The sequence below is a fragment of the Pongo abelii genome, chromosome 2, assembly GCF_028885655.2.
Source record: "Pongo abelii isolate AG06213 chromosome 2, NHGRI_mPonAbe1-v2.0_pri, whole genome shotgun sequence".
Taxonomy (NCBI): domain Eukaryota; kingdom Metazoa; phylum Chordata; class Mammalia; order Primates; family Hominidae; genus Pongo; species Pongo abelii.
The window spans coordinates 9,822,069-9,835,475 of record NC_085928.1 but is presented as its reverse complement, the minus strand read 5'-3'; the positions used below and the strand labels follow the sequence as shown (position 1 = coordinate 9,835,475).

Sequence of the window (13,407 nt, the reverse complement as noted above, 5' to 3'; positions counted from 1 at the left end):
TTAAATATAGTGGTCTAAACCAGGGGATGGCAAACAATAGCTCACAGGTGAATTTTTATAAATAAAATATATAAATAAAATTTTATTTATATTAAAAATAAATATTTTTATAAATAAAATTTTATTGGAAAACACCTACACCCATTCACTTGCATCTGGAGTCTAAACAAATTAATTAAAAGACAAAGACTGTCGCAATGGATAAAGAACGAGACCCAACTATATACCGTCTACAAGAAATCAAATTTAAATAGAATGCCATAAGTAGGTTAAAAGTAGAAGTAGGGGGAAAGACATATAATGCATAAACTAATCGAAAGGACAATGGAGTGGCTGTATTAATAGCAGGCAAAGTAAATTACCAGGGGTAAGAAGGAACATTCCATAATGATAAAATGATTAATTTGCTTAGACGATATAGCCATGCTAAATGTATCTGCACCTAACAAAAAGCCTCAATATACATGAAACTAAAACTGATAGAATGGAAAAGAGAAGAAATGAACAAACTCATATATATAGTTGGAGACTTCAACGTTCTTCTTTCATTAAACAATAGAATAAGAAGCCAGAAAACCAACAAGGACATAGAAGAACTGAACACCACCACCAACCAACTGGATCTTATTGACATTCATAGAAGGCTTCATCCAACAACAGCAGAAGATACATTCTTTTCAACGGCACACAGAATAGTCATCAAGGTAGATCATATCTTAGTTATAAACCAAATCTTAAATTCTTAAAAGAATTAAAACCACAAAAAATATGCTACCTGACCATAATGGCATTAAACTTGAAATCAAATACAGAATGATAACAGGAAGATACTCAGAAATTAAACAACACATTTCCAATAATGCATATGCCAAAGAGGAAGTTTCAAGGGAAATTAGAAAATATTTTGAACTAAGCAAAAACAAAAATAGAATAAAAGTCTCGGGTCAACAATCTACCATAAGAAACTAGATAAAAAAGAGAAACATAGATCCAAAGCAAGTGAAGAAAGGAAATAATAAAGATAACAGCAGAAATTAAAAACAAAGGAACAACTGAGAACATAAATGAGCCAAAAACCAGTTTTTCTAAAAGAACAACAAAATAAACCTCTAGCCAAACTGAAAATGACAAAAGTAGAAAAGACACAAATTGCCAATAATCAGGAATGAAAGAAAGAGTATTATTACAGACCTCACAGATATCAGCAGGCTAATAAGGGGACTCCTACACACAACTCTGTAGATAAATTTCACAGCTAAGATAAAATGGACAAATTCCTCAAAGTCATGAAGTACCAAAACACCTATGAAGGACAAATGATGTTGAAACATTTGGACATCCATATGCAAAAAAAGAACCATAGCCTATACCTCACATCTTATACAAAAACTAACTCATAATGGATCTAAATATAACATAAAACTTTAAAAGTTCTAGAAGATAACATAGAAGAAAATCTTCATGACCTTGGATTAGGCAAATTGTTCTAACATGTGACACTGAAAGCATAATCCATAAAGGAAAAATGGATAGATTGAACTTCATCAAAATGAAAAACTTTTGCTGTGCAAAAGACAGTTGAGAATGAAAAGAATAGCTGCAGACTCTGAAAAAATATTGCAAACCACATGTCCAACAGACTTCTATCCAGAACATAGAAAGAACTCTCAAAACTCAGCAGTAAGGAAACAAACACAGGAATGAATAAATGGGCAAAAGATTTGAGCAGACAGTTCACTAAAGAAGATACATAGATGTGAAATAAGATGTTCGACAACATTAGCCATTAGAGAAATGCAAATTAAAATCCAATGAGATATTACTACACAACTATTCGAATGGCTAGGTGTTTTTAATACAACATGAAGAGCTGATGAGAGTGTGGAGCAACAAAAACTCTGTTATTACCAGTGGGAATGCGAAATGGTACAGCCACCCTGAAAAAGTTTCCAATTTCTTATGAAGTTCAAATATATTTACCACATGACTCAGCACATGGTATTAGTATTTACCCAAGAAAAAAACTTATATTAACATGAAAACTTATACATGAATATTTACAGTAGCTCTATTTATAATTGCCAACATTGAAAACAATCCAAATGTCCTTAAACAGATGAATGGATAAACAAACTGTGGTACAACCATACAATGGAATACTACTCAGCAATAAAAAGGGACAGACTAATAAAACACCCACCTTGTGGATGGATATCAGAGACACTGCTGAGTCAAGAAGTCAGACTCAAAAGTTTACATACTGTATTCTGTTTATATGGCTTTCTAGAAAAGGTGAAACTACAGGGACAGAGAATAGTTTCTTGGAGGAATGAAACTGATTGTGATAGTGGCTACACAAATCTACACGTGTTAAACTCTTGCAACTGTAGACTCCCCAAAAAGTTAGTTTTACTGTATGTAAAGTTTTAAAATAATAAAAAGCTGAGTGGACATACCCTCCTAGGTACTTAGAATGGCAATACCAGAATTTGTGTCTGCATACGTACGTGTAGGCTGAGCATTTGAACCACACTGGTAGACTACCACACTCTTCCAACCTTGCTGGTCAAGGGCCTAACCTTTATCAGATAATTTCATCTCATAGGCCTTCCACTTGTGTTTAAAGAAAGCTTAATGCATTTTCTAAAAAGGTCTAAGAGCCATTTCCTGTTTTAACTCTTATATGTGATTTGATGCATAAAACACTCTATATGTCTTATAAATAAACCCAGAATAGTTAGAGTTCATTTATAATCCATTACATGAAATACCAATTATCCCTTAATAAAAATTGACTTTACATATCCATTCTTTTAATTTGATAGAAATATAAAATCTGTGATAAGTTCATACACAGAGAATGTTGCTATGCAACCTTTTATAATGATGCTTGTATACGCTAGAGAACAATAAAGAACTGTACTCCTCTGTTCCATTTCATTTGCAGATAAGCAACTACATACACACAGACATTCGTTTCTTTTTGGCCTACTTGATGGATGGTCAGCCTCCTCCGCTGGCCAGGGCCATCTGCTGGTCATGCCCATTTGTGACACTCATGATGCTCCCTTTTTTATTTGAGTCAGGGGCTGTTAAATTGCCCCTTTCACTGACAGGTAGCTCCTTCACCACTAGGGAGGGTAGGTACCACCCCTTACTCAAAGACAAGCCAACCAGCTGGGCAAGCCAAGTTAGCCTGGGGTCAGTTACTCATTGTATGGTTTATTTATTCATACACCCACTCATGCAAGACAGAATGAGATTCGAGATGGCTATCATGGGCCATCAAATCATCAACACAATAAGATCAAATACAACACACATAGCATCAAACACAGCCAGATAGAAATGATGAAGGGAAAATAAAGACAGAAAAATAAGCTAAGCAAAACAGGGGTAAAGTTGGTATGTAAGTATGCTCCAAAGCTATTGTGCACTGGCCATATACGGACCACCAGTTTATCTCTGATCTCACTAGAGCCTAGAGCAAAAAGGAAAAAGCATGTTCTGTTACAGACTTGCAGTATCCTCCAGGAAAGAACAAATCCCTTGTTAGAGGACACACATCTTTTAAACATGAGAGAAACTTCTCCCCATAGCCTCACATAGGGTAGTGGGAAATGTCCTCAATAATATTCCTAAAATAAATAAAATAGCAAGTTAATATTTCACCAAAGAGCAAGTCAGAGGAAATCTACATGGGACGAAAAAGCACCCGACGGCTTCAGTTTTCTGATAGTCTGAGTTCAAGGATGAAATTTAGACTAAAGCGTTGTTTCTCAAACTTCCCCACTCAAGTACCTCCAGCAACAGAGAGCGCCCCCTAAAGATCATGAAGTGCGGCCCACGGCAGCCTACCATACACAGGGAATTTCTTTGACATCTTATTGTTTACCTCAAGAAAACATGTCAATTTCTTATTTACTCCATAATGTATCTGTGTCTGTTTTCCTATAAAACAGTGTTTTCAGTTGCTTACTATTGGGGTGGCAAGGTGCAGGGTAGTTTCCTGACTGCCTTAATCAGTGCTTTAAGTGTGCCTGTTTTTGGAAAGTTAACCGAATTGAATGGTGCTAACACGGATTCATCCTCCTGTTTCTTCCTCCTTGTTAGTGGATAATACCTCAAGAACCCAAACTCACATAAATAGGTGCTACAAATACCAATCACTTTCTCCTAAAGTGATTTATTCATACACCCACTCATGCATGACAGAATGAGATTCAAGATGGCTTATCATGGGCCATCACATCTTCAACACAAAAGATCAAATACAACACACATAGCATCAAACACAGCCAGGTAGAAATGAAAGTCAATCAGGAAACAAGATGAAGGGAAAATAAAGACAGAAAAATAAGTTAAGCAAGACAGGGATAAAGTTGGTACGCTCTCCTAAAGTTGGCCTGCTCTCCTAAAGCAGTGCTTTAGGAGCTCTGCTAGGGTGAAAACTTAGGAGAGGACCAAGAATGACCCCAAGAAGATGCACAAAGTCTTCAGGCTCTTTTTGGTGAAATGTTGACATGTGTGTTCTTCCTGAGAGTTCATCTCTGAGGCCATAGGAGAGATCTGCCAACTAGCACATTCTCATTCACAGTTTAGAAAACTCTCTGAGGAGCTTCTTTATTTTGCATTAATGTGATGATTTTCATCCCCTGTAAATAAGAGATTTCTTAAGAAAGATGTGATATGCATACATGGTTTTAAAAAAAACCTCCCTAATAAACACTGAAATGAACAAATTATTGCAGAAAATCTATCTACTCTGAAATTTTAAAAGGTCCAGCCTGCGTTAATTTGAATAAGGACACTGAAAGCCTTCATCCAACTAAAACAAAAGCAAAACCCAGCCATGGCAATGGTAAAAGATGCACTGCAAGACATGTGCAGTGAATGAGATGGGGAAGGCTACTTCACCACAGTAGGAAGATAATCGAGAAGATGTCACAGTTGTACCAGACACCTGTCATTGTTTAGGCCACCTGTTGTCCAAACCCTCTCCCTTTACAGTGGATGCAGTGCCCTGCTCCTACTGGAAGGCCGGAAGAGGGGCCTTCCTCAGCTACACTCTGACAGACAGTCCCAGTGCTGTGCCAAGCAGCTTCTCACTCCAGGACCCAGAGGGGACAGCAGTGTGCCCAGCAGTTGTGCCCACCAGCTGCAGCAGGCAGTGCAAAGGAGCAGTGGTGGCTCTCTGGCCAGATTGGGCCTCTAGCTCTCCTCAGTCTGGAGAAATGCATTCTTTCCAATAAATCCCCATTTTGCTAAAGTCGGCCAACATTGGTTTCTGTTGTTGCTACGAAGAACTCTGAAATAACAGGCGTGATCCCTTGTGCATTTAACAACACAACTTTGAAATATATAAAGCAGAAACTATTGGAAATAGTAACATAAATGGATAAATCCGCAAAATTTGCATGGACTTTTTCAGAACTCCATGGATCAAATCGATTTTTTAAAACTAAAGCAAAAAGAGATCCAGAACTGAGCTGCCCAACACAACACAATGGTCAGCAGCCACTTACATCTATCTGAATTTCAACTTAAGCTAATTAAAATTAAATAAAATTTTAAAATCAGTTCTTCAGTCTCACTACCCACATTTCAAATTACTCCACACCACATATGGGCAGTGGTTACTGTATTGGACAGCACAGATTACAGAACATTTCCCTCATCACAGTGAGTTATCTTGGACAGCAACTGGTATCAAGGATTTAAATAGCATAATTAGCAACTTAAATGTCATAGAAATATAGAATCCTCTGCCAAGCAAACAAAACCTATACCTTCCTTTTAAACACTTATAGAACACATACTCTGACTAACCATAAATTAGGGCAAAGGAAAATCTCAATATATTTCCCAAAATACAAATTATAGAAGCAATATGTGCTGTCTATGATGCAATTAAATTAGAAGCATTCAGTGAAAGGGTAGTCAAGTGCACATGCGTGTACTAACACATACACTCAGCTGGAGATGTTAAAACATTTTCCTAAATAAGTCTTTGGTTAAAGCAGAAATTAGGCCTGAGATTGCAAACTATGGAGAAATTTGAACCGCACCAGAAATCTTCTAAAAAGAGGTACTCAGAAGAAATGTATAGCCTTAAGTGCACATATTAGAAGACATTGAAATACGAAAAAAAGGAACTAAGCATCCATTTCAAGAAGATAGAACAAGAGAAGATAAAACAAGGTTGGTTCAAATTAATCTGTCTCTAGCACATTTCAAAGTTTTTGGTTTGAGGTAAGAGGTCTAACAGAATTCCCAAATTTTGGCACTGCTAGTGTAATCATTGGGTTATTTTATTTTATTCATTTTATTTTTATTTTTTGAGATGGAGTGTCGCTCTGTCGCGCAGGCTGGAATGCAGTGGTGCAATCTCAGCTCATTGCAACTTCTACCTCCTGGGTTCAAGTGATTCTCCTGCCTCAGCCTCCCGAGTAGCTGGGACTACAGGTGGGCGCTACCAAGCCCAGCTAATTTTTGTATTTTTAGTAGAGATGGAGTTTCACCATGTTGGCCAGGCTGGTCTCAAACTCCTGACCTCAAGTGATCTGCCCACCTTGGCCTCCCCAAGTGCTGGGATTAGAGGTGTGCCTACGCTGTGCCTGGCCAAGTGTAGTTGTCTTCGATTGGATTACAATTCCATCCATAAACCACCCCTCTGTGGCCAGGAGGAATGCAGTACTCTGAGTCAGCCATTGGGTTATTTTAAATAAATTACGTTGAAAGACATAAAACGTTTCTCCCACTCCCAAAATTGAGAAATATATCATGCTGCATGATTAGAAAACTGTTAAGATGTTACCTTTACCAATCTGATTTATAAATTTAATAAAAATCCAATCAAAATTATACAAATTCTGTTTTAGATTTTTGGTTGGTTTTCATTTTTAGAAATTTAACATTATATACCAAATTAGAAACAATAATACAGTTAAGCCAATCTGACCACACCAACTTCAACAATTTTGCTGTTCTTATTTCCAAACATACTTTTTTTTCTTCTTTTTACTTTTCTTTACTGGAGTACTTTAAAACAAATCTAATAATCAGGCCATTTTATCCAAAAATACATTAATATCCATCTCTAACTGGATGGATATTTTAATACACCTACTGTGCCAAATTCACACCTAAAAAATGCACATAATCCCTTACTATTTTCTGATACACATCCCAAATTCTAGACTGTCTAAGATAGCTTGTTCCATGTGCTTCTTCAGAGCCTGGTTCTGCCATGTATCAGCTGTCAATCCTGAGGCAAGTTAATTAGCTTTTCTGGACCTGTTACCTTTTCTACAAAATGGAAAAAACAATAAATCCTTCACAGATGATTGTTCAAAAGACTAAATGAGATCATACATTTAAAGCACCTAATACTATCCAATAAATAGTCATTATTATTAACATAACAGATTCTGACATAAATAGAATTACTTCTAGAAACAGTTTATCCCACTTTTGATGTTGCTGAGATTGGTTAGTGGGTGCAAGTATTTCTGGGGATTGGGGATTTATTTCATTAGGTTTTGGAGGAAAGAAATTCTGTAATCCAGTGTCCTGCCAGTTTTCCTCAAAAGTTCCCACTTTTTCTCCAGCGTGTTTGTGATACACACCCAGGTGTAAGAAAGATTGTCTTTTTGGCCGGGCACGGTGGCTCACACTTGTAATCCCAGCACTTTGGGAGGCTGAGGCAGGCGGATCACAAGGTCAGGAAATTGAGACCATCCTGGCCAACATGGTGAAACCCCGTCTCTAATGAAAATACAAAAATTAGCTGGGAGTGGTGGCAGGTGCCTGTAAATATGTAGAAAAGCTGAATAACAAGGCCTAATGAACATGTGGAACACCACAGCCAACAGCTACAGGATATACATTCTTTATGAGCACACGCGGATCATTTTCAAAAATTGACTTCCACATGCTGAAACGAGGCTGGGCACTTTACACGCATTGTCTTCTTTAATTACCATAAAATTGTTAAACAGGTGTCCAAGCTGGAAATCTTCCATTTGTCCCTCCACACTCACCCCTACCCTCCCCCACCTCTCGCTGTGTCCTTCCAGGCTGGCCTCTATAGACAGCAATAATGGTACCTTTCCCCTCTGGCTTCTGGATGGTTCAGTCAGTAGGAGGAAAGAGCAGGAAATTATCAGGTGAAAAGAAAGGAGAGTCAGGGTATGTTGTAAAGATTTTAAATTTTCTGTACATTGTGATGTTTTGACATCTTAAGAGACCTTTCTGGTTGAGGAATGATTGCCCTCCCCAGGCTGGCCAGTCCTTAAGGACAAGAAAGGGCTCTACCTGGAGCACGTCTTTGCTGTGCACACGAGCCAGCCTAGAGCCACACCTCCTCTGTCCAGCCCCGACACCCCAGGAGACAGTGTGCTTCTGCCTCAGTCATCCCAGGGCTAGGCACCAGGCAACTAGAGACCACTCCTGTCCCCACACCCACTGAAATTATTCAAACCAGCCAGTCCTAAGGTGTCCACTCTCCTCTGCCTGGACTCTCTCACGGCCTGCACCTTCCCCTCACTCCTGTCTTCTGCATCCTGCCTCTGGGATCTGTGAGGATAAGAAACCTTGTTTTCCTGAGCCTCTCCCTTGCCTGCACCTGACTTTCACATAAAAAGATAGAAAATGCAGGGTATTTTCCCTCCCTGCTGCCTCCCTGCTAAGGATGGCTGTGTCCATCTTTCTCTGCTCAAGCCAGGTGCTGCTCCCCAGACAGCTCTCCTGTCCCAGCTCCAGTGCTCACTCCCTCCCTCTCCCTCCAGGTCTAAGGACAGTGACAGCCCCTTGCTGTGATTAGTCCTGGGTACTATGCCATCCCCCACGGGCCTTCCTAAGCCCCACTCACAGCGTTCTAAAGGTCCCTTGACTGAACTCTTCATGTTGTCCAGGTGGAGTGTGCTGTGTTTCCACAGGACCCCAGCTGAATGTTAGTATCCCTATCCCAAACACAAGCTCAGAGGGCAGCGCTAGCCCAGGGCCACATGACTCCAGCCACGCTTCCTCTATGGGGGTGGAAATAGGGCAGTTTCAACCCTTGTTCGCAACATTGCTAAATCATTCATATGACATTGGAACACTTTTTCAACTGGAGACAACGGCATGCCCTGTCAGAACTTCTTGAATAATTTTTGACTGAATTGTGAACGTGGCCTTTCTTCGTTTCTTAGAAATCAGGAACACTGTCTTCCATTTAAAGTATCTTTATTCAGTTGTTAATTAATTTTTGGTGCTTAAGTCCTGCTGTGGTTTGAGTTTGTTCTCTCTGAAACTCATGTTGAAATTTGGTCCCCAGTGTAGCGGTGCTGCAGGTAGGGCCTAGTGGGAGGTGTCTTGCCATGGATCCCTCATGAATAGATTAACACCCTCCTTTGGGGGTGAACTTGGGCTTTCATAAGAATGGATTAGTTCCTGGGAAAGGGGGCTGTTAAAAATAGTCTGGCAGCCGGGAGCGGTGGCTCATGCCTGTAATCCCAGCACTTTGGGAGGCTGAGGCAGGCAGATCACGAGGTCAGGAGTTCAAGACCAGCCTGACCAACATGATGAAACCCTGTCTCTACTAAAAATACAAAAATTAGCCAGGCATGATGGCACGTGCCTGTAATCCCAGCTACTCAGGAGGCTGAGGTGGGAGAATTGCTTGAACCCGGGTGGCGGGGGTTGCAGTGAGCGAGATCGCACCAGTGCACTAAAGCCTGGGTGAAAGAGCAAGACTCCGTCTCAAAAAAAACAGTCTGACTTTCTTGGTTTCTCTCTTTTACTCCTTCCCTGTCCCAGTGACCTCTTTGCAAATGCCCACTCCTCTTCCATTTTCTGCCATGAGTTGAAACAGCCAAGGCTCCCACCAGATGCAGATCCCCAGTCTTGAACTTTCCAGCCACCAGAATCATGAGCCAAGTAAATAAATGTCTTTTCTTGATAAACTACCCAGTCCTGGGTATTCTGTTAACAGTAACAGCAAGTGGACTAAGACATTGCCTTTTGGAGGAAGTTACTCAGTATGGTTCTGATGGCCTCTGAATTTAATACCTACGTGAGATTTTTGTCTTCCCACTTTGCTGTTTTTCAGATCGCCATGAGGTTATCTCCAAAGAAATATTGGAACTGGACCCATGGGAAAACCAGTGGAATGTTGTAGCCATCAACGTCCTCATGCATGACAGCTATGATGTCTGCCTGGTAGCCAGGATGAATCCCCGAGACCTCATCCCCCCACCTTCAGATTTGGTGGAAGAAGGCAATGAGCACTGAGGTGACCTTGCTGGAGGACCTCCTGCTGTGTCTGCAAACAAGGCCTTCAGAACGGAGAGGGCCCACAGCATCTCTGTCATGCCAGTCACGTGCACTGCATGCGTAGTGGCCTGTGTGTGAAGAAGCAGTGTGTGCTGGGCACTGGGCGGGGAGCATGGGGAGTCTCCCTTCAGGGACTTTCCAGTCTGATAGGGTAAATAAGACACTACAAAGAAGAGGTGATGACGGCCACAGGAGGGGCACAGGGCCACAGGAAAGCAGCAGATGGAGGGTCTCACTCTGCTGGGGACCCATGAACAGCACTGCCAAGAAGCAGACCTTTTATTGGGGCCCCAAAAGAATGAGGAGGAAGTGGTCCCATGGGTGCAGTCAATGATGAGTTCATGGAAACAGCCGAGCAAGGGCCCAGAGACAGAAAACTCGTGCCTGTCTGCAGCATCCTGGCTGGGCCAGATTGTCTGGGGCACAGGGTTTGTGGTCAAGGCTGGAAAAGTAGGTTATAGCTAGATGACCAACGCCTGAAGAATGAGGAGTTGGACCTGGTCTGTAAGCCAGGGAATTGTCTCAAAATCGTGAATTAAGGGAGACTTCTCTCTGTGCTTTGTTCCAGCTTCAGTCTTATAAACACTGGCCATTCTCCTTCAGAATCCCCCTTCTACTGAAGCAACGCCACCCAGCAGCAGGGCTAGCTGTGCTACCAGCCCCTAACAACCAAGGCACTCAAGCCAGACCACAGTGGCCAGAGAATCCTGCCCTGGGCTGACTCTGTCTGGGACAGCGATGTGGGGTTCTGCAGCCTGGTCCACTCCGGGGCTAGCAGGGAGTGTCCTGGAGTGGGCTTACCCAGGCTGCCTTTGCCCACCTCTCAGACACATATGACTTTCTGCAGGGTAGTCCTGGCTGAACAGGACTCGCCCAAGCCACCCAAGCCAGGGACAGAGAGGGCTCTGGCTGAGGACAGGGGAAGCAGCATCTCCTCCAGCTGCTGCCAACCCCGTGGCCCGGCATTTGCAATAAAGATGGAGCCACCCACTTCAGCCCACAATTGAGCATAATCAGAAGACAGTCACTTCCAAAATATATGTTAGAAATAACATTTAAATGACACATGGGAAGTCCGTCTATCTTACTTCCCGTCTCTAATCCTGGAAGCACAGTGGATTCAATGAGGGCATCTTCATAGCTGTTCTTCAGCAACTTCTCTAAAGAGTTTCACATTGCACAAGGCTCTTTTGGAAGCAGGAGTGGTCAGTAAATTCAGAGGGAGACAAACCCTAAGTAGAGACAGCTTTCTTTGGTGCTGAGCTGTGTGATTGTGATGACCGCTAGCCTGTGCCCCCCAGGTTCCAGCTGCCCACCAGGCAGGACAGGCAGGTCTTGCCAAAACTGGAGCCTGTTGGAAACCTATTTCTGCCACCAAGGAGAGGGACCAGGAGACCCAGCGTAGGTTGGCCCCAAGTAGGCTCGATTCTGGGAGGGTGGGGTTCCCACCTTCCTCTTCGCACTTGTGCCCCAAGTGTACTCACAGTACCTGGCATGTGGGTGACCTTTTGGGTGGCTGGCATGGGGCAGTGTTTCTTAGCCAGAGTGCCTGGGCCCCGAGCATGTCCAGGAATCTGAGTTAAAGTGAGCTTACTCTTTCCCCAGTGGATGGTCATGATCTGTGCATTCTTTTTCTTGCTACAAAGATGTTCCTCCTAGCTGCTGTGTTGGCTGTCGGTGGCCAGGGTTGAGGATGGCCTCCACAGGGCCTCCACTTCCCTGCATTCCTCTTCACATAGTCACTCTGCCTACTCCACCAGCTTGAACAGTCCAGAAAGCTGCCATGTCCCCCTGGCTCAAGGAGGCCTTGTTGGCATGTCATGGCATATCTCCTAGATGTTTTGGGTTCAAGATCTGGGTTCCAGCCCCAGCTGTCCTACTTAGCTAACCATGTGAACTTGGCAAGATGACCTTTCTAAAGCCTTGTTTCCCTCATGTGCAGAGTGGGAAGGAAAACATTAATATATACTTTATAGGGTTGGTGTGAGGATTGAGTAAGTGCTGAGCAAAGTGCCTATGAAATCCTGAAATAATAAGCATGTTTTAGCTGCCATTATTATCATCACTGTCATTATCATTGCAGTCAGCACTTCCCAAAGCAAGGTGCCCAAAACAGACTCAGTGCTTTAGTGCAGTCCCTTGGGATTTAGGGGCAGATGTGCATATGGCTTGAGATGGTTCTTTTTTTCTTTTTTCTTTTTTCTTCTTTTTTTGAGACGGAGTCTCTCTCTGTCGCCAGGCTGGAGTGCAGTGGCACGATCTCGGCCCACTGCAACCTCCACCTCCCGGGTTCAAGTGATTCTCCTGCCTCAGCCTCCCAAGTAGCTGGGATTACAGGCGCCCGCCACCACGCCCAGCTAATTTTTGTATTTTTAGTAGAGACAGGGTTTCACCATGTTGACCAGGATGGCCTCGATCTCTTGACCTCGTGATCTGCCCGCCTCGGCCTCCCAAAGTGCTGGGATTACATGCATGAGCCCCTGCACCTGGCTGAGATGGTTCTTAATTTCCCATACCCTGTTGCTTGGCTCCTCCAGTTGGCAGCTGAGAGTTAAGCAAGGTTTACTCGGATCTGAGGCCCCCAATGCCCTCGATGGACACATTCAGGATCCCGCGGCAGCTCAGCAGAGGCACTTGAGGGTCACACTAGGTGAGATCATCACCCGCCTGTGGGAGGCAAGATAAATGGGTAAACATCATTCCTGTCTAATGCGAGGTCTGGGCAGTGTCCCAGTGGAACTTTCCAGAGAGTGCCGAGGGAGGACCAAGAAGGGGCATGACCTCTGCTGGAGCCAGGAGGGCAGTGGCCAGGAGCTGGCTTAGCACTGAAGGGAAGCAGGCATCAAGGGCAGGATTTCTCAAACTTCTTCTGAGGAATCCCCGAGGTTGAAACCGGTGCTTCACAGATTTCAGATGTCTGACCTTGATTTTTCTTTGATTCCATACAACAGATTGCTTGCCTGGGTTAGTGCTTATTTTAAGTTCTTGGTGCTTCTTGTCTGACTTCTGTATTTGCAATTAAAAACAACATGACCCTTCCCACCTGCAGCCAGATATCGTTAGAAATTCAACTTTGAAATATATTCCTAT

At 42.7% G+C, this 13,407-nt stretch overlaps 1 protein-coding gene across 1 annotated transcript in view; it reads left to right on the top strand.

Annotated features, from left to right (window-relative positions):
* KBTBD12 (kelch repeat and BTB domain containing 12) overlaps positions 1-10,275 on the top strand; it is a 70,331-nt gene extending 60,056 nt beyond the window's left edge. Inside the window, exon 5 of the mRNA XM_024245040.3 lies at positions 10,094-10,275. Coding sequence (XP_024100808.1) covers positions 10,094-10,275 — 182 coding nt within the window. The remainder of the gene's footprint in view (positions 1-10,093) is intronic.
* Positions 10,276-13,407: the final 3,132 nt, after the last annotated feature.